At 39.6% G+C, this 20,670-nt stretch overlaps 1 protein-coding gene and 1 long non-coding RNA gene across 27 annotated transcripts in view; one reads left to right on the top strand and one right to left on the bottom strand.

Moving 5' to 3' along the window:
- LOC145523645 (uncharacterized) overlaps nucleotides 1–3,712 on the bottom strand; it is a 37,647-nt gene extending 33,935 nt beyond the window's left edge. Inside the window, exons 1-2 of the long non-coding RNA XR_014066803.1 lie at nucleotides 2,608–3,712; nucleotides 1,832–1,953 (exon numbers count right to left, since the gene is read on the bottom strand). This is a non-coding gene — a long non-coding RNA (uncharacterized LOC145523645). The remainder of the gene's footprint in view (nucleotides 1–1,831; nucleotides 1,954–2,607) is intronic.
- A 76-nt stretch (nucleotides 3,713–3,788) lies between these two features.
- BRAF (B-Raf proto-oncogene, serine/threonine kinase) overlaps nucleotides 3,789–20,670 on the top strand; it is a 180,857-nt gene continuing 163,975 nt past the window's right edge. For 20 of the 26 annotated variants that reach the window (XR_014066798.1, XR_014066796.1, XR_014066795.1 and 17 more), the window contains exon 1: nucleotides 3,789–4,153. Coding sequence is in view for 15 of the 26 variants with exons in the window: in XM_081534333.1 (XP_081390459.1) it covers nucleotides 4,019–4,153 (135 nt within the window). In the remaining 11 variants the exon portion in view is untranslated. Of the gene's footprint in view, nucleotides 4,154–13,510; nucleotides 13,623–20,670 lie in introns of all 26 variants that reach the window. The other 6 variants (XR_014066797.1, XM_081534329.1, XM_081534332.1 and 3 more) reach the window with 1 other exon arrangement.

The raw sequence follows: 20,670 nt of genomic DNA, 5'->3' as shown, positions 1-20,670 counted from the left end.
AAAATGCCTTCAGAGAACTTCCTTCAAATATTTGAAAGCAGTTACACAGAATAAGAAACAGATTCATCCTGTGTTCCTCTATTAGGCAAAACTTAGATCAGAATATAGATGTCACAAAGAGGAAGATTTCAAGTTACAGTTGAGTAGAGGATTGTATTAGTGAGGTCTCCCTCACTAAAGTATCTGAGTAGATTCTAGAATTTTACAGATGAGATTCCAAGTGTCTCTCAGTAGGAAGGTTGTGTGGAATCAATTCTCTGATTCTATTTTCTATGTGCACCTAAATACTTACAAGAGTAATCTACTATTAAACAACACAGGAAGTATTATTTGTAATGATGACCTTGATTAATAAAGAAAATATTAAACTGTGATTAGCTATACAGCATTGAACATGGTTAGAGTTTCTAAGCTTCCTAGAAGCCTTTTACCAGTTTTCAGTAATTGACAACATTCATGAGGGATGAGACCTGGCTGGTCAGTCTGGCTCATGGATGGGACTATCCAGTGTCTATTGAAATGCAGGTTTCAGGATAGAAACACCAGTTGGAAATAAACGTATAGTCAGGGAAGAGCGGGTCAGACATAGCAGCAAGGCTTTGTAACAGTGTCTCGGTCATCCACTGGAGCAATATTCTGAGTAGTGTTTCTCACCTAGATTGTTTTCCAGCATCCTGTGAAACCATGAATGCCGTAGAGGAAAAGGGGATGGTGTGCATGTGTGCTCGTCATGTTCAACTCTTTGTGACCCCAAGGGGATGGTGAGCAAAAGCTAAAAGAACTGTGTTGACTAAAATGTCTGCAAGACTTTAGAATGCAAGATAATACTGCTTTGATGCCCATATGGCATGCTATAACACAAAAGGGAGGTGTTATTTCTGTTTCTGCTCAACACAAACTGGCTTGGCTCATTACAGGCTCCGAGAACACAGTGTCACTGTTTTGTGTAGAGGGTTTCAGCACATCAATACTGTCTATGTGAGCACTGAGATTTAGGGGGAAATGTCCAAGACGAGAGAGTTAGGCTGTGTCCAAAGGCCAAGGACCTGCATTTATTTTTGCAAAGAGTGGAGGCCTCTGAATCTAAAGAAAGAAGGTAAAGGCTTCTTCATGACCATACTGAGATATGTCTTGGCAATTCTCTGTAATTAAAGGGGGAGAGTGTAAGTGTAAAATCCCCTCTGGAGAAGATAAGGGTAAGTAGCCATTTCTACAGAGTAGCTAGTTCATTATTCTAAACATGATCTGTCTGAAATGAAGTATGTCTGTAAATTCTTTGGCATGTTTTTCGTTGAATTTGGGAAGGATTTCGTGACTTACTCGTATCCAATAAAATGTAGCAGAAGTGATGCTGTGTGACTTCGGAAGCTAGGTCATAAAATGCAATACAGCTTCCACCTTGCTTACAGGAACCAGAGGGTATGGAGCCCTCAGCCACCTTGTTAGAAGTCTCACTACTCTGAGGCAGTCACGCTAGGAGGAAGCTCAGGCCACCTGAAGAGAGGAATTCTGGCTGACTGTCCTAGTTATGGTCCCAGCTTCAAACATCAGCGATAGGAGGAAATCAGCTTCCCAATGATTCCAGTTCCCTACCACCGAGACACCTCCAGGCAGTCAATCTTCCCAGTCGAGGTCACAAACATCACGGGGCAGAACTAAGCCACGTCTACTATGCCTTGCCTGAATTCTGACCAAGAGGGTGACTATATTTTATAAAGGGCAAACCTATTATATTTGATCCTCACAATGTTACAGATAGACAGGACTGGCATTATCATTACCCTCATTTTAGAGACTGAAAGAACAGCAGCCTTACCAGAACAGTGCTTACCAGACTTGAGATTATACAGCCAAGATGTGGCATGCCGACACTAAAATACTAATCTTCGGACTCCAAAGTTTATGCTTTCCACTATATTTTTCCATCTGGATTCTGTGGGTCTTTAGAACGGCCTAGAAGATATATCAAAGAAGATACATCCAGAATTTGATGATGAAGTCAGAAAACACTGAATAAACGAAAGCTATAAATATTAAATGGATGAGATCCCCCATCCTGTGGAGAAAAAATAAGAGATGATCTACAGATCGTGGCAGATAAAGAAGGTTATACTTTAAAATGTAACCAATGGAAAAAAATCTTGGGAGTTTTAATGCTATGAAGAAGTGAGATAATGATGTGATATTTCTAGGGGTTGATTTTTTAAAAAATGAAATAGGACAGGACTATTAGAGAATAAAAACTCTGCCAATTGTATTCCTGATAGTATCGAGGGGGAAAGTTGCTACAATTGGCTGCTGGTTCCATGTTCCTCTGCTCAGAATTCCCTATAGTAAAGAAGGGTCCTTCAGACTTGTATAGCTTAATGACATTATCCTTTACCATCATCCTCTACCATCATCCTCATTTACACTACTTTTGTCAAGCCATCTTTTGATTTAAATTTAGTGTCTCAAAGAGACTTCTCTACTTAGAAGAAAAGTACAGAGAATACTATGCTCATTCGATAGGTGGTATTCTATTTTTCCCCTATTGTCCCCTATTTTTCAATGTAGGGGAATATTAGCATTCTGATTAAACAAGAAGCCTCACACAGAACTCCTTACCTTGGGAGTAATGATCAGCTCCTGGGCTCATATTGACTCTATCCATACGCAGGCATCCTGCTTCAGATGTCAGTAGGATAGCTTTCTATCTCTTGAATCATGGTGAATACAAGAAGGTCACTGGTGACTTCCTCCCATGGTAGTCCACTTAGAGCATACCATGACTTGATGCTTAGGTTATTTTGTGATTACCTGTACTCCATCAGGAGTTCACAGTAATTCTCACTGCTTTTCACTCTGATTTTTCCCTTTCTTAAGTTTTTTCCCCAGCACATTCCCCCTTCTTTTCACGTAAATGTATTCTTTAATAATAAGCCAGATTTAACGAATTCCATTTTGTAATTGGGCCTCTCAAAGGTAATTTACCTCTCCTCTCGTTTTCACGCATATTTGCATAGAGAATGCCTTGGGCTATTCTGTTTATGAACTGCACAAAAGTACTTAAAATATTTTGAATCATTTTCTTGAAAATTAAATGATTCAAGTTTGGATGCTTCAGATGTCTAGAATGCTCCATGCCTTGTGCAGGCCTTAGTGCATGGTAAGTGATCCACTTCCATTTGTTAAATGAACGAATCTGGAAAACGAAAAACAGACTAAAACATTTCATTCCTAAACGATGGTAAGGAAAAAAAAAAAGCTTTTAGACTTCCATTTAGACCCGCTTTGACAGACCAATCCTTTAATGAAGAGGATCCAAGCATCATTCTGGTAACCTGGCTTTTCCTAAATATATTTCTATCAAATTCTGCTTGGCTGTTGCAACCTCGGGGTTTCGAGTCTTATTTTTTTTTTCTTTTTTTTTTTTTTAAGCTTCAAGTCTTATTTTTATGACTCGGAGACGTTCGTTGTAATGATAATGGAAATAACACAGTAGTATGGGCTTTCCGCCTTTCCCCCTCTAGGATTTCAACTTCTTCTCCAATCTCCTCTTCGAATAAATCCGACAACACAGAACAGGTTTAGGACTGAGGAGAAGAGAATTAATCGGAGCCATGGAAACTGCCGAGCGGAGGAAACGTGGGAGAGGAGGGTGGGCAGGAGGGGTAGGCACCCTCCCCAGACGACGGCGCGAGGGCGCTCCGAGGATCACGTCACGCACCTCGGGTGACGTCACGACCGTGACACGCGGGTGACGCCGTTGCCGCGGCGACTTCCAGTCGTCTCCGCCCCCTACCCCCGCCCCGCCCCCCCCGGCCTAGCGTCCTTCCCCCAATCCCCTCAGGCTCAGCTGCGCCGGGGGCCGCAGGCCGGTTCCCGAGGTGGCCCAGGCGCCCTCCCACCGCCGACGCCGCCCGGGCCGCCCCTCCTCACCGGCCCCCGTCCTCCGCCTCCTCCTCCCCCCGCCCTCCGCCTCCCTTCCCCCTCCCCGCCCAGCAGCGGTCGCTCGGGCCCGGCTCTCGGTTATAAGATGGCGGCGCTGAGCGGCGGCGGCGGCGGCGGCGGCGGCGGCGCGGAGCAGGGCCAGGCTCTGTTCAACGGGGACATGGAGCCCGAGGCCGGCGCCGCGGCCTCTTTGGCTGCGGACCCCGCCATTCCCGAGGAGGTGAGTGCCGGCGCACCCTGCACCCCTCCGATCTCGGGGCTCGGCTGACTGGTGTTTATTTTGGGGGAAAGAGGTGGCGTTGGGGGCTCCAGTTGCCCTCAGCCACCTTCTCCTCGGGGCTCTGCGGGCTGGGAGACTGGCTTTCCCCACCTGTCCCTCCCCGCCTGGCAGGAGCTCGCTACGTAAACACACACAATGGCCCAGAGGGGGTTTCCCTGGTCCGCGCTCGGGGCTTGAGGGATTCGGGCAGCCGCGGTGGAGCAGGAGGCTATCAATAGGGGGCGAGACTCGGGGTTGGTCCGAGAAGGTCACGGCTGGCTGAAGGTAGCCAGCCTCGCATCTCCTGGATGTTTTCTTTATTTTTTTTGGGGGGGGGGCGGGGAGGGGGAGCTGGGGCCGGCATCCTGGTGAGTGAAATACGTGGGTTAGTAGCCGGGGCCGGGACCCCAGCCCGAGTTAACGTTGTGTGTAATTATTACATGGTCACGGTGAAGATGGGCGCATCATTCTCTCTCTACCTCTCCCCACCTCTCCCCGACTCTCCCCCTTTTCAGGCCGCTGCCCTCCCTCCGCTTCTCTACTTGTTAGGGCGGAGGGGAGGATTTCTCGTCACCTGTTTTAACCAGCTAATGGTTTAGATCTAGCCTCTACTTTTTCAATCCTGAGTGCCAGTGTTTCCGTTCTTTCTTCCATCCCGACCTCAGACCCCCGGTTCCTAATGTTTGTCAGTGTCGCCAGCTGGTAACCCCCATCCCAATTCCACCTGCCTCCCCGCTCCTTTGCCAGTGGTCGGACCTGCCTGCTCCTAACCGCAGCTTCTGCTTAAGACGATTTTTTGCACTCCTCTTGTCTTAGTCTTGTTGAGGCCCTCTACTTCATTCCCCCGCTTCGTAACATGTTAAGGTCACAAATCCTTCTGGACACTTTGGAACTTCTTACTTTATGAATCCTAAAGCTGTCAAGATTCTGTCAGATTTCACTTGCTTTCCTGGCACCTTTTAGTCCATCATCCATTGTACATCCACACCTCTTTGTTTATTCCTACCTGTGGTTTTTAAATAGGTGTGATTGATTTCTTTTTCTGTCCTCTTTTTTTTCTTTCACTTTTTCTTCTTTAGTCCTTCCATCTCTCAGCCACTGTTTATTTTAGTCTCTTATCACCTTGTCAGATTACTTTCTTTACATTTTGTTTTTATTATGTAAAATGTATTACATAAAATAATACACTTTATTATGCTTTCCAAATAATGAGATAATGTATGGTATGATAACTGTGCTTTGTAATTATTGATTAGATAATGTGATTTAACGCCATTGACTGCTCAAAGTTCTTTCCTTCGTACTACAGCACTTGACATTTTATTGCCCAATTCTCATAACGTATCATTCTTTCTTCTGTCTATGCAGTTCTCTTTTTCCTGCATCATCATCTTTACTTTGAGATTCATCCCATATGCTTGTTGTATTCAGTATCAGTTTGTTCACAGTACTATTTGTTTTTCATTCTCTTACACCACTTGCATTTGTGCCCAAGATGTGTTCTGTAGTATCGTTTGATCTCATCTTAAGTTCTCATTTGTATATATCTATAAATATATATTATAAAAAATAATAGGCATCGGTTATGAATTGTAATTTTCTGATTGTAACATTGTTTTTGTTGAGAACTTTGTTTCCAACATATAAATATCTATATAGATATATGTGATGTGTGTATGTATATATATGTGTGTGTGTGTGTGTGTGTGTGTGTATCCTTTACACCACTTCCCACTTACTTTTCTGTTTGCATTTCTGCTCAGATCAGTTTCCTTTAATATCTGTTCATTTCCTCTAGTTTCTTGGGTTTTAAGGATAGTGGTCATCCCTTCTTCCATTTCCTAGTTCATTCTGTTTTCCTTGTCCCCAGTTGCCATTCATTCTGCTTTGTTTCCTGGCTTTTGGTACTTAACTTGCTGAGGCTTCCTCTTGTCTTCCCCACACCTCCACATTCCTTCTTATTTATAAACAACTTTGTTCCGTTGACATGGAAATTTATTTTTAGAATACATTGTTTTTAATGGATAAATACTTGGGGTCACATCTGCTGTCTATTTTTTCCATGAATCGGATATGCCTTTGTCTTACTCCTCACAGGTGCTTCTAGGCTTGCTTTACTTTATACCTCTTGTGTGGTTTTGTTGAATTGCATCCAGAAGAATGGGAAGATTAATGGGGCTTCCCTGGTGGCTCAGATGGTAAAGAATCTGCGTGCAATGCAGGAGACCTGGGTTCAATCCTTGGGTCCGGAAGGTCCCCTGGAGAAGGGAATGGCTACCCACTCCAGTGTTCTTGCTTGGAGAATTCCATGGACAGAAGCTGGCAGGCTACAGTCCATTAGGTCACAGAGTCAAACCCGACTGAGCAACTGACACTTTCTCTTTCTATGAAATTGTAATTCTGATTATAACATTATTTTCATTGAAAACTTTGTTTCAAAATTATTAGAACAGTTTGCAGTGATATAGAGAAATTTTTTGTTAAGTACAATGTCTGCTATTTTATTTGAAAGGCCCAGATTGTTTGAGCTGTACTCTGAAGATTCTGACTCAGTAGGTGAGAGCTAGGGCCATGAGTTTCTGTATTTGGCACACTTCCTGGGCAGTTCTCATGTGCCAATACTTGAGAACTTCTAGGCTAGATGAATTCAAGTTTAAATTGGTAATAATTGGAAAAGATATTACTATCTCTTGAAACCAAAAGTATACTCTTAACTAATTTTCAGTAGAAGTGTTTCCCCCTGCCTCCTCTACCCAAGTTTTTACGGCTAGTGATGAATAGTAGTTTTTCCTCCATATTTTCTTATAAGAGTATTTGACTGGGGGAGGGGAGAGTAAAGGGTTAAAAACTAATCTCTTTTCAATATAAATATCAATGTTATGGATGATAGAATAAATTCCTCCAAAAAATAATTTTAAATTTGAAGTTGGCTTACTGTCATATTTTAAACTGTCTTCCTTATATGCACTTTAGGAGATAATGTTATGATTGTCAAGTGCATAGAACGAAATGAAAAAAAGTGTCTAAAGAATTACCTTACTTGACAGTAAAGTACAGATTTTTAAAAGTTTCTCAGAGGAAAAACACATTTATTATTGAAAAATTAGAAACACATAAGTGCAAAAAATTTTGAAAAATTACCTGTAATCTTGCCACTAAGATATAATTACTATAAAACATTTTAGTGTATATACATACATTTTTTTATGCTTGCATAATGTATGTGGTTTTGTAATATTTTTAAACAGCATCATAAAAGATTTAATGTGTGATTTTAACAATTTTTTATATTGTTTTTAATTTAAAAAATTTTGTTGTCAGACATCTTAAACATAGAATGTAGATTTAGTTTTTAAAATTATGTTGGTAAGTGAACAAATTTCATATCCTGTATTTGTAAGTATTACTTTGTAGAAGCTCAAAATAGAATAATCTGATAAATGACAGGAGCTTATTAAATATTTATAAAATAAATGTGCTTTTACTTTTGTCATTAAACATTTACTTCTGACCATTTATATTTCCCTGATGTTATTTTCTTTCTATGACCATATGGTATAGTATGGGACATTATGACGATATGGTATAAAAATTTTTTTTTTTTCTTAAAGTGTTATGCCAGGGTATGATGTTTATTAACCATTCCTCTTACGGTGTATTTTTGTAGAAAGGAGCCTCTTACAATTGCATTACAATTAAAATTGTATTGTTTTCAAAATCTGTTATCACCAACCTTGGTTAAACTGTGTAATTATAATAATGCACTGACTAGGTAGTATTCTGGGATAGTATGTCCTTTATAATGAGATTTGGTGTGTTAAAATACATTTTTATGAATCATGCCAAACCAGGTTGAATTGCATCATACTTTTAAAAAGTGGTAGGCCTGCTAAACTTTGTGTTTCTACAATTCTGACTATTGCTGTATGAACTTGTTAAGATACATTTCAAAGTGGACAAAACATGCCTGTTAGTTAAAACCATAAAATAACTGTGTGTCTTTGGTGTTTCTAGCATTCCCTTTCTGTAGTCTTTCTCTCTTATCATTTAATGAACTCCCTCCTTTAGGCACCACTCACCTCTTCTTTTATTTAGAAATTTTCTGACCTCTGTCACTTACGTATGCTGACCCTTAAAGGAATTGATAGTCAGTAAATGGACAAGAAAGAAACTTTGAAACTGAGTACTCGAATCCTTGAATATAGTAAAACCTGAAAGCAACTTGATTTAATTGTATTTAGATAATAGGCTAGACAAATTTTATTAAGACTATAGGCGAGAGAAGTCTGATTTATTTTGATTCCTGTTTCTGGCTTTACTGTTGAGGGAGCCAATCAGGTCATAAAAAATGGAAACCTACGCTCTTTGAGTGCTGGGGAAGAAAGGGAGGGAGCTTTGATAGCATTTGTAGACTGCTTTGTTAGCGTTTTCTAAGACCTGATGCTTACTTGTTGAAGAATGAGACATTTATTTAATGTTCTTTTTTCTCCAACCATAAAGCTCTTTTTCTCCTTTAGAAATGCAAAAGTGCATTTTTCCCCTTGACATCTTGATATTAATTTAGCTGGTACTTAGTGAACATTTTGTGTCATCTTCCTCTTTTATGAAATTCAGTATGTTCCTGTGCTTCCTAAATTTCTGCCTTGATTGTCAGATAAACCTTTAGAGTCAGTGGCTTTTACTGAATTTTTCTTCCTCAGAAGTTGAATTGTTTTGAGTCCTTTTACTCATTCTCTTTGTCTAGTTCATCTGAATTGGTTATTCTGTAGAATCAGGATCAGCAATAGTTATACAGCTTCTGAATTCAAAATGGATGAGCCGGTTGAGGAGCTTTTCTGTTTTGTAAACAATGCTTGCATGGTCATAACGTTGTAGATAAGAACCAAAAATCTAGCCTTATTTCTTCTATTCCTTCCTTAAATATTTGGTGGAGGCATTGACATGTTCTGAGAAGTGGTTTTTATTTTTCAGTTTTCTTTTGTCTACCAATCTAATTTGCTATCATGCATAATTAGCACGGTAGTCAGAAGAAACTCTTTCATACAGCCTCTACTCTAACATTAAGCGGTTATTTTTTTCTCCCCTCTATCCTCTGAGATTATTTTGGTTTCCATGTTTTCTCTTGGGTTTAAAAAACTGTTATTCTTGTTCCTCCTCATATCAGGACTGTGCTTATAGAGGCAAAGTGGTGCTCAGTAACATTACATTTCTTTCTGGGTTCTGGGAATGCCCTTGATAAAGAATATAAAAATTGCTCTGAACTCAGTTAACTTTATATCTTTTGGAAGCTGTGTAACATCATTTTTATTCTTGTAATATAGCTGCAATTATTGACAGCACTTTGGGGACAAATGTGCCATAAGATTGTGGTTTTCCAAGTACTATAGAGCTGTAGTACTGTATATTTAATTTAATAGGAAACTGTCAAACTTTTCTAAATTGCCACTCACAGTGAATTGAGAGTTCCAAACTTTATCCTTGTCGACACTTGGATTATTAGTCTTGTTAGTTTTAGCAGTTCTAATATGTATGCAGTAGTAGCTCATTGTGGTTTTTATTTGCGTTTTCCTAATGATTAATGATATTTGACATCTGTTTATATGCTTAGTTCCGTTCAGTTCAATCACTCATTCGTGTCTGACTCTTTGTGACCCCATGGACTGCAGCACGCCAGGCCTCCCTGTCCATCACCAACTCCTGAAGTTTATTCAAACTCATGTACATTGAGTCGGTGATGCTATCCAACCATCTCATCCTCTGTCATCCCCTTCTCCTCCTGCCCTCAATCTTTCCCAGCATCAGAGTCTTTTCAGATGAGTCAGCTCTTCGCATCAAGTGGCCAAAGTATTGGAGTTTCAGCTTCAACATCAGTCCTTCCAGTGAATATTCAGGACTGATCTCTTTTAGGATGGACTGGTTGGATCTCCTTGCAGTCCAAGGGACTCTCAAGAGTCTTCTCCAACACCACAGTTCAAAAGCATCAATTCTTCAGCACCCAGCTTTCTTTATAGTCCAATTCTCACACCCATACATGACTACTTGAAAAATCATAGCCTTGACTAGACGGACCTTTTTTGGCAAAGTAATGTCTCTGCTTTTTAATATGCTGTCTAGGTTGGTCATAACTTTTCTTCCAAGGAATAGCGTCTTTTAATTTCATGACTGCAGTCACCATCTGCAGTGATTTTGGAGCCCCCCAAAATAAAGTCTGCTACTGTTTCCACTGTTTCCCTATTTGCCGTGAAGTGATGGGACCGGATGCCCTGATCTTAGTCTTCTGAATGTTGAGCTTTAAGCCAACTTTTTCACTCCTCTTTCACTTTCATCAAGAGGCTCTTTAGTTCTTCTTCACTTTCTGCCATAAGGGTGATGTCATCTGCATATCTGAGGTTATTGATATTTCTCCTGCCAGTCTTGATTCCCGGAGAAGGCAATGGCACCCCACTCCAGTACTCTTGCCTGGAAAATCCCATGGACGAAGGAGCCTTATAGGCTGCAGTCCATGGGGTCGCTAAGAGTTGGACACGACTGAGCGACTTCACTTTCACGTTTCACTTTCATGCATTGGAGAAGGAAATGGCAACCCACTCCAGTATTCTTGCCTGGAGAATCCCAGGGACGGGGGAGCCTGGTGGGCTGCCGTCTATGGGGTCACACAGAGTCGGACACGACTGAAGCGACTTAGCAGCAGCAGCAGCAGTCTTGATTCCAGCTTGCGCTTCCTCCAGCCCAGCGTTTCTCATGATGTACTCTGCATATAAGTTAAATAAGCAGGATGACAATATACAGCCTTGACATACTCTTTTTTTCCTATTAGGAACCAGTCTGTTGTTCTATGTCCAGTTCTAACTGTTGCTTCCTGACCTGCATACAGATCTCTCAAGAGGCAGGTCAGGTGGTCTGGTATTCCCATCTCTTTCAGAATTTTCCAGTTTATTGTGATCCGCACAGTCAAAGGCTTTGATAGTCAATAAAGCAGAAGTAGATGTTTTTCTGGAACTCCCTTGCTTTTTCTGTGATATGACGGATGTTGGCAATTTGATCTTGGGTTCCCCTGCCTTTTCTAAATCCAGCTTGAACATCTGGAAGTTCACGGTTCACGTATTGCTGAAGCCTGGCTTGGAGAATTTTGAGCATTACTTTCCTAGCGAGTGAGATGAGTGCAATTGTGCAGTAGTTTGAGCATTCTTTGGCATTGCCTTTTTTTGGGATTGGAATGAAAACTGACCTTTTCCAGTCCTGTGGCCACTGCTGAGTTTTCCAAATTTGCTGGCATATTGAGTGCAGCACTTTCACAGCATCATCTTTTTGGATTTGAAATAGCTCAACTGGAATTCCATCACCTCCACTAGCTTTGTTCATAGTGATGCTTCCTAAGACCCACTTGACTTCCCATTCCAGGATGTCTGGCTCTAGTGAGTGATCCCACCATTGTGATTATCTGGGTCGTGAAGATCTTTTTTGTATAGTTCTTCAGTGTATTCTTGCCACCTCTTCTTAATATCTTCTGCTTCTGTTAAGTCCATACAATTTCTGTCCTTTTTGGGCCCATGTTTGCGTGAAATGTTCCCTTGGTATCTCTAATTTTCTTGAAGAGATCTCTAGTCTTTCCCATTCTATTCTTTTCCTCTATTTCTTTGCACTCATCACTGAGGAAGGCTTTCTTATCTCTCCTTGCTATTCTTTGGAACTCTGTATTCAAATGGGTAAATCTTTCCTTTTCTCCTTTGCTTTTTGCTTCTCTTCTTTTCACAGCTATTTGTAAGGCCTCCTCAGACAGCCATTTTGCTTTTTTGCATTTCTTTTTCTTGGGGATGTTCTTGATCCCGTTATTCTGTACATTGTCACAAACCTCCAACCATAGTTCATCAGGCACTTTGTCTATCAGCTCTAGTTCCTTAAATCTATTTCTCATTCACTTAGTCATATATTTTCTTTGGTAAAGTAGCCATTCAAATCTTTTTATTCAGTATTTACCTTCTTATTATGGAGTTGTAAGAATGTTGTGCACATAACCTGGATACAAGTTCTTTGTATCAGACATGTGTTGTGTACATGCCTCCCAGTCTATGGCTTGTCTTTTCATTTTCCTAAATGTTCTTTGAAGAGTAGAAATTTTGTTTTGATGAAATCAAATTTGTCAAATTTTTCTTTTATGTTTCATGCATTCTGTGTGCTACCCAGTATATTTTGCCCAACTTAAAGCCATAAAATTTTCTCCCATGTTTTCTCCTATAAGTTTTACAGTTTTAGCTTTTATATTTTGGTCTGTGATCCTTTTGGAGTTAGTTTTTCTATATATTGTGAAGTACGGGTTAAGGTTTGGTCATTCGTTTTCATATGGATGTCCAGTTGTTTCACCTTTCTTGAAGAGACTAACCTTTTTCTGTTGAATTACCTTGGCACCTGCATTTAAATCAGTTGATTGTGTTTGAGTTTTATACTCTGTTTTATTGACCTGTATGTCTCCTCTTTGCCTGGTACCACACTGTCTTGATTACTGTAGCTTTATAGTTCAGTCTTAAAATTAAGTAGATTCAGTTTGTAGGATTTTTAGACCTTTAAAATTTGATTTTTAAAATTCTTTTGTGCTATTGTATTTTTTGACAGGACAGGGTTTGTAATTTTCTCCCAGTTCTCGAAGGTGTCTTCTAGCCAGGAAAAGTTTAAACTCACTGTAGTCTATAGTTAACACATCCCTTCCTTGATGTATTTGGTGGAGCGGTTGTGAAAAGTGGCAGATACAGAAAACATGTTTCATCCAAAATTAACTTCATAAGAAATGAAGAAGATATTCTAGTAGGTGGCACCAGAAGGCCAACAGTGTCCTTTTTTTTTTTTAACGTACATTTCAAAAATATTAACTCTAAATCAAGATATGTATGGGTGAAAGTGAATATGTTAGGTTGTTTATTCACCAAAAAAGTTATGGAAAATGTGAATCAAGTGGTAGGAATTACTAGTCTATAATACTAGCTATGTTATTCTCCGTCTTCACTGTGAGTTTTTCTATTTGAAATCTATGTCATGTTCTGTGATGTTCCAGAATTAGCACCTTTATTACTCTTAGAGTCATCATTAAATTGTTTTTACTAAGGATAAGCATATGGTGGTGGTTGGTCATATTTCTGCCTTTTTCATTGGGACCCATAGGACCTATTACCTTGTTTTAAATTACAGTGGTGATAGCTTTTTATTCCATAGCCTGAAGGGCTTCCCTGCAATGTAAAATGATAGTTCTAGTCATGATTTTACTTAAGAATTTTGAATACATTACCTGATATTTTTGTTTGTTTGTTTGTTTGTTTCCTTGTTAAGGAAGGAAAACTTACGACTTAAACTTATCAGCGAAAGTCTTGGAATACCTGACTTGGTACAGGGTCATATGACAGTTGGGAGGATAGATGCTATTCAGGCTTCTGTTCATGTTGTAAGTAGTATTATTCTAATTGCATCTGGCTACTTTGCAAATTTTGAAATGGCACTTACAGGGAGAGAGAACCACAACATTTTTGGAGACTATTTTCAACTGTTGTTCCAAAATCAGTGTGTTTTAAAAAAGTATGCATCTCCTTATTGTAAAAAGATGCCTTGTGTTTAAATTGAGAAATACTCTGCTTTTGTTTTATATTTTTCTTTCACTAAATATGTAACCTTTAACGTAATAACACCAGAAAAATTTGACTTTATTTCCAGAATGGCTTACCTTAAATTTTAGGATGCTTTGAATTAGTCACTTATCTTTGACTATTTGAAACAGTTTAAATACTGCTTGGGGGTTATTCTTCTGTTGACCTAAGATTTTTATACTGTATTTGCTGCATTACAGCACTTATTTTGCAAAGTAAATTTCTGTTTGTATTTATAGATGTGCTTTATTAAAGGAGTTTACTAGCTCCAGCAGTGATATTGTAAATAGTTATTAGAACTTCTATTTTTTTTTTCCCCACATTGGGTCTAATCCCATTTTGTCTGTTTTAAAGTTTATACTCTCTACCTAGAAATCTCTCCAAAGCATAAAGGGAAAAACCCCAACAGTAACTAATTTGAGAGTTTTATTTTCAAAGAGTTCTTAGTAGCGTAATTTCTGGTAATGTATGAAGGTAATTTAATTTCCATTTATTATTAAAAAAAAAATCCTACCTTTTCCATGAGTTCCAAACAATTACTGCCTTTCTAACTTTTTTCTTTTACTATGAAAAGATAAAGAACTATTGTTAATTATTGCTACATAACTCAGAATTCATTTTTTACACATCACATTACTAAATTTCCATGAGAATAGTGTCAGAGAGCTTGAGCAAACTCTGGGAGATAGTGAGGGCCACGGAAGCTGGACATTCTGCAGTTCATGGGGTCCCAAAGAGTTGGACATGATTGAGTGACTGAACAGCAACAGGTGTCAGAGAACTTCAGATAGAGAAGACTTAATGAGTTAGTATAGTCCTTGCATTCCTGTTGTACAACTACTAAAAGTGTTCATTTCATCTTAGTTTTTACATGCTTGTTCCTAAAATTTGAAATGTTTTACCCATATATTCTTTCTGCATGTCTTCTCACATTAACAGTAAATTACACAATCTTAAAGTTTCAATATGCATAAAGATTTAGTGCAGTATAACGTTTTGGTAAGTTTATTGCAGGTGATTTTTCTACTACTGAATTTGGCACTTCAGTTGCTCTATGTATTTAGGAATCAAACTTTTAGTTATTGGTTATCATGAATGGGTACTTGAGAGAATATCATGAAGTCATAACTATTCAGTGTCATAGCCATTCATACGCTGCTTGGTTTTCACTGGCAATTCTTGATCCTTGTCCTGCCCTTCCTCATGCTATGCACTGAACTTGTAAGTGGGTAACAGGGGTAGCGTGAGAATACGTACAAGTCTTCACAGAATTATAGTTGTGTTATTTTTCTGCCAATTTTGGGGACAAAGATAAATATATGCGAAATTTTGCTTTCAGAAATCTTTCTGGCGTTTTTAAAGACTGTCCAATGACATACTTTTAGTACAGGGCTCTAGTTGTCAAAAACTTTTGGTTAGTTCTTAATGTAGGACTGATGATTGACCCAGTAGAATGGTTTCAATGTTGCCAACATTCTATTAGTGTTATCTTTAAACCACTATTGAATTAAAGAAATTTAAAGTGGCAGCATATTGGTATTTTGGGTAAACATTTCATAGGAATGAGGTATCTTCTCTTTATGATAGTAGAAAGACTGTATCTCATGGCTTTATAGGAAAAATGGTTACCATTAGGACTTGTGTTTTGGCATTTTTAAAGCTATTGTCCACCATTTGCCTTATCATCCTTCCAAAACTACATTGATAAATTTTGTATTGAGTCATTTCACAGGACAATAGGTATTTATATATTCAATAAATATTTGAATTTCTACTGTGCCAAGTAGTAGTCTAGCTGCTTAGTACATTTAAAGCCAAAACAATGCAAAGATCTCTCCTTATCTAGCTTACATTCTGGTGTAGGGGTGTATGTGTGTATGAGAGAGAGAAACAAACACACACATAAAAAGAAAATTTTATAGTGTGTTTGAAGGTAGTAAGTACTATGGAAAAATGAAAGAGCAGGTAAAGTTTGGGGGTTAGGTAGCTATTTAAAATAGATGTGGGTAGGACCTTGTCTGAAAAGGGTGATATTGGAGCAAAGATTTTAGGAGAGCAGAGAAAAACATATCAGAAGAACCAAGATCAAAGGTTCTGAGCCAGGAATGTACCTTGCCTACTCAAAAACAGCAAGGGTGCCAGAGGTGCTGCAGTGCCTTGAGGAAGGGAGGTGAATAGTAGGATGAAATCTAAGAGGTGTTGAAGCAGCAGTGGGAGCATGACCACGGGCCGTGTGAGGAGTTTGACTTTAAGTGAAATACGTAGCAGCTGTGATCTGACTTTTGTGGAAATAGGAATGTTCTGATGGCTATGGGGGCGATAGGTTGTAAAGGGCCAGGATAGACGCAAGGGAGCCAGGGAGGGGCCTCGTCCAGTCCTCTAAGGCAGTGGCTTACCAGATTGGTAGCAGAAGAGGTCTTGGGAAGTGGTCAGATTTTGGACATTTTGAAAGTAGAGCTGACAGAATTTGTTGATAGATTGAATGTGAGATGTGCAGGAAAGAGAGGTGTCATGGGAAAGGGGAGGGTACAGATTAAGAATTCAGTTTTGAGGATGGTAAGTTTGAAATACCTATTAGATGTCCAAAATGTTGAGTAAGCAGTTGGTACATGAGTCTGGAATTTGAGAGTGAGGTCCAGTGGCAGAGACTGTTCACCATATCTGTATCTTATTTTCTTTGAATATAAAGCTAGACAATTCTCCCTTGTAGTTAGGTGTGATCATGTGATTAAGTTCAGGCTAATGTAATATGAGCACAAGTGATGTGCACACATTCTAGGTCTAGGCCATACCATCATCTTCCTTCTGGTTTTTCGCTTCTAGCCTGCTGGAACAGAGGTGATCTTTAAGGAAAGTTGGAAGCCATCTGTTGTAAATAGTACATTGTCCACCAGTCTAGATAAGAACCATCTTGCCAACCTGTTTAGCCACCTAGTACTATTAGATGAAAAAGAAATAAATTTAATGAGTTTGAGTCCTTATACCTTTAAGATGTATTTGTTATAACAGCTAACTTTAAATCTGGGCATTTAGGTGTTTTTCTTTTTGTTTTTTTAGAGTCAGTGTCACCACTTATTCATCCTAGGAGCTTTATTATTCCACAAATCTTATTTTCACTTTATATCTGATGTTTTTTTTTAATCAAGATATTTCCCTCCATGACTAACCCACTTCACCATTCAGCCAGAGAATCCATTCCAGTGTTCACTAAATTACATTTAAAAATTTTCTCTTACATCAAATTAGTTTTATTTTCTCTTTTAATTTTTATTGGGGGCTTCCTTAGTGGCTTGGATGGTAAAGAATCTGCCTGCAATGCAGGAGACCTAAGCTCGGTCCCTGGGTTGGGAAGATCCCTTGGAGAAGGGAATGGTAACCCACTCCAGTATTCTTGCCTGGAGAATCCCATGGACAGAGGAGCCTGGCAGGCTATAGTCCGTGGAATCGCAAAGAATCAGACACGACTGAGTGACTAACTTACTCACTTATAGTTGCTTTACAGTGTTGTGTTAGTTTCTGCTGTGCAGCAAAGTGAATCAGTTATGTGTTTATATATATTCACTCTTTTTTAGATTTCCTTCCCGTTTAGGTCACCACAGAGCACTGAATAGAGTTCCCTGTGCTGTACAATAGGTTCTCATTTGTTCTTCGTTGTTCAGTCGCTAAGTTGTGTCCGACTCTTTGCAACCCCATGGACTCCAGCACATCAGGATTCCCTGATGTTTCCCATCTCCTGGAGTTTGCTTAAACTCATGTCCGTGGAGTCTGTAATACCATCCAACCATCTCATGCTCTGTTGCCCCCTTTTTCCTCCTGCCCTCAATCTTTCCCAGCATCAGGGTCTTTTCCAGTGAGCCAGCTCTTTGCATCACGTGGCCAAAGTATTGGCGCTTCAGCTTCAGAATCAGTCTTTCCAATGAATATTCAGAGTTGATTTCCTTTAGGATTGACTAGTTTGATCTCCATGCTGTCCAAGGAACTCTCAAGAGTCTTCTCCAACACCACCTTTCAAAAGCATCAATTCTTCAGCGCTTAGCCTTCTTTGTGGTCCAACTCTCATACCCATACATGACTACTGGAAAAACCATAGCTCTGATTAGACGGACCTTTGTCAGCAGGGTAATGTCTCTGCTCTTTAATATGCTGTCTAGGTTGGTCATAACTTTTCTTCCAGGGAGCAAGCGTCTTTTAATTTCATGGCTTCAGTCACCATCTGCAGTGATTTTGGATCCCAGGAAAATAAAATCTGCCACTGTTTCCACTTTTTCCCCATCTGTTTGCCATGAAATGATGGGACCAGATACCATTATCTTAGTTTTTAGAATGCTGAGTTTCCAGTCAGCTTTTTCACTCTCCTCTTTCACTTTCATCAAGAGGCTGTTTAATTCCTCTTCAGTTTCTGCTGTTAGAGTGGTATCATCTGCATGGCCGAGGTTCTTGATATTTCTCCTGACAATCTTGATTCCAGCTTATGTTTCATCAGCCCGGCATTTCCCATGATGTACTCTGCATAGAAGTTAAGTAAGCAAGGTGACAATATACAGCCTTGATGTACTCCTTTCCCAATTTTGAACCAGTCTGTTGTTCTATATCTGGTTCTAACCATTTCTTGTTGACCTGCAACAGGTTTCTCAGAAGACAGGTCAGGTGGTCTGGTATTCGCATCTCTTTAAGAATTTTCCACAGTTTGTTGTGATCCACACAAAGGTTTTATCATAGTCAGTGAAGCAGAAGTAGATGTTTTTCTGGAATTCCCTTGCTTTCTCTATGATCCAGCAAATGTTGGCAATTTGATCTCTGGTTCCTCTGCCTTTGCAAAATCCAACTGGTACATCTGGAAGTTCTTATTTCACGTACTGCTGAAGCCTAGCTTGAAGGATTTTGACCATTTCCTCGCTAGCATGTGAAATGAGCGCAGTTGTATGGTAGTTGGAATATTCTTTGGCATTACCTTTCTCTGGGATTGGAATGAGAACTGACCTTTTCCTGTCCTGTGGCCACTGCTGAGTTTTCCAAATTTGCTGACATATTGAGTGCAGCCCTTTAACAGCATCATTTTTTAGGATTTTGACTAGCTGAAATTCCATCCCCTCCACTAATCATAGTAATGCTTCCTAAGGCCCACTTGACTTCATATTTCAGAATGTCCAGCTCTAGGTAAGTGACAGCACCATTGTGGTTATCTGGATAATAACCAGACCTTTTTTGTATAGTTGTTCTAGGTATTCTTGCCACCTCTTTTTAATCTCTTCTGCTTTTGTTAGGTTCATACTGTTTCTGTCCTTTATTGTGTCCATCTTTGCATGAAATATTCCTTTGGTATCTCCAATTTTGTTGAAGTGATCTCTAGTCTTTCCCATTCTATTGTTTTCTCCTAATTCTTTGCACCATTCACTTTAGAAGCCCTTCTTTTCTCTCCTTGCTAGTTTCTGGAACTCGGCATTTAGTTGGATATATCTTTCCCTTTCTCCCTTGCCTTTGTCTTCTCTTAATTTTTTCAGCTATTTGTAAGGTCTCCTCAGGCAACCACTTTGCCTTCTTGCATTTCTTTTTCTTTGGGATGGTTTTGGTCACTGCCTCCTGTACAGTGTTACAAACTTCTGTCCACAGTGTTTGTTGGACATCTGTATGTCTTCTTTGGAGAAATATCTATTTAGGTTTTCTCATTTTTGATTGTGTTGCCTTTTTTTTTTTTTTTTTTTTGATACTGAGCTGTGTGTATATCTATTGTTGTTTAGTTGCTAAGTCATGTCCAACTCTTTTGCAGTCCCATGGACTGCAGCCTCCCAGGTTTCTCTCTCCATGGGATTTTCTAAGCAAGAATACTGGAGTGGGTTGCCGTTTCCTTCTCCTGAGGATCTTCCTAACACAAGGATCAAACCCACGTCCCCTGCCTTGCAGGTGGAGTCTTTGCCTTTGAGCCACCAGGGAAGCCCGTTTGTATATTAGGTGGTTTTTAAAGCTGTGAGATCGATATGGTCATCAAGGGAATGAGCATAGATAGGCAAAAGAAGAGCTCCAAGGTTGGAGAAAAGAGGAGGAACTTGAGGAGCAACCAGTGAGGTAGAAAATTAAATGAAGAAAGTTTATTAACAGAGAGTGGTCATTTGTGTATGCTGCTATGTTAAGTAAGATAAAGACTAAGGATTTTCCACTCGAGTTAAGGTATGGATGGTATTGATGATTTATATACGAAGATGCTGAGGGAGATACTCTGATTGAGTGAGTTTAAGAGAGAATAGGATGGGACATGAAGATAGTGAAGACTTTTCCTGCCAAGGGAAAAGAGAAATGGGACCATAGCTAGTGAAGGAGTTGTGGTCATGAGATTTTTTTTTTTAATGGTAAAAAGGTAAGGGCATATAATGAAAGAATGAACCATTATGGTGTAAAACATTAGTGATTTCAAGAGAGACGGAAGAATTGCTGGAGCAATGTCTGAACAGGCCAAAGGGAAAGGAATTTTGTGTACAAGTGGATGGACTGGCTCCCAGTAGGAGCAGTCTACTGAGACGAAGCATCAGAGACTTTGTCTTTGATGATAAGTGGTAGGGCAGAGTATGTAGAGTAGCAGTGCTGATAGGTAGATAGATATGATGCTGGGAATCTGTACGTGTTGTCTTCCAGTTGCCTCATTTTTTCCCAGTGAAGACAGACTGAAGGTTATCAGCTAAGATACCTTGGTGTTTTGGTGTTTTGGGGATGTGGTGTTTTAAGGAGAAAGGTAAAGATGTTAGAGGTTGTTAGAAGTGTGTGAGAGTAAATAGACTAGGAATAGTGAAATTGATAGACAATATCAGGTTATTTCCCTGGAGAAGGAAATGGCAACCCACTCTAGTACTCTTGCCT

This window comes from Giraffa tippelskirchi, chromosome 10 (assembly GCF_054371585.1).
Source record: "Giraffa tippelskirchi isolate mGirTip1 chromosome 10, T2T-mGirTip1v1.2.pri, whole genome shotgun sequence".
NCBI classification, from domain to species: Eukaryota; Metazoa; Chordata; class Mammalia; order Artiodactyla; family Giraffidae; genus Giraffa; species Giraffa tippelskirchi.
This window is presented reverse-complemented; position numbering and strand designations above follow the sequence as displayed.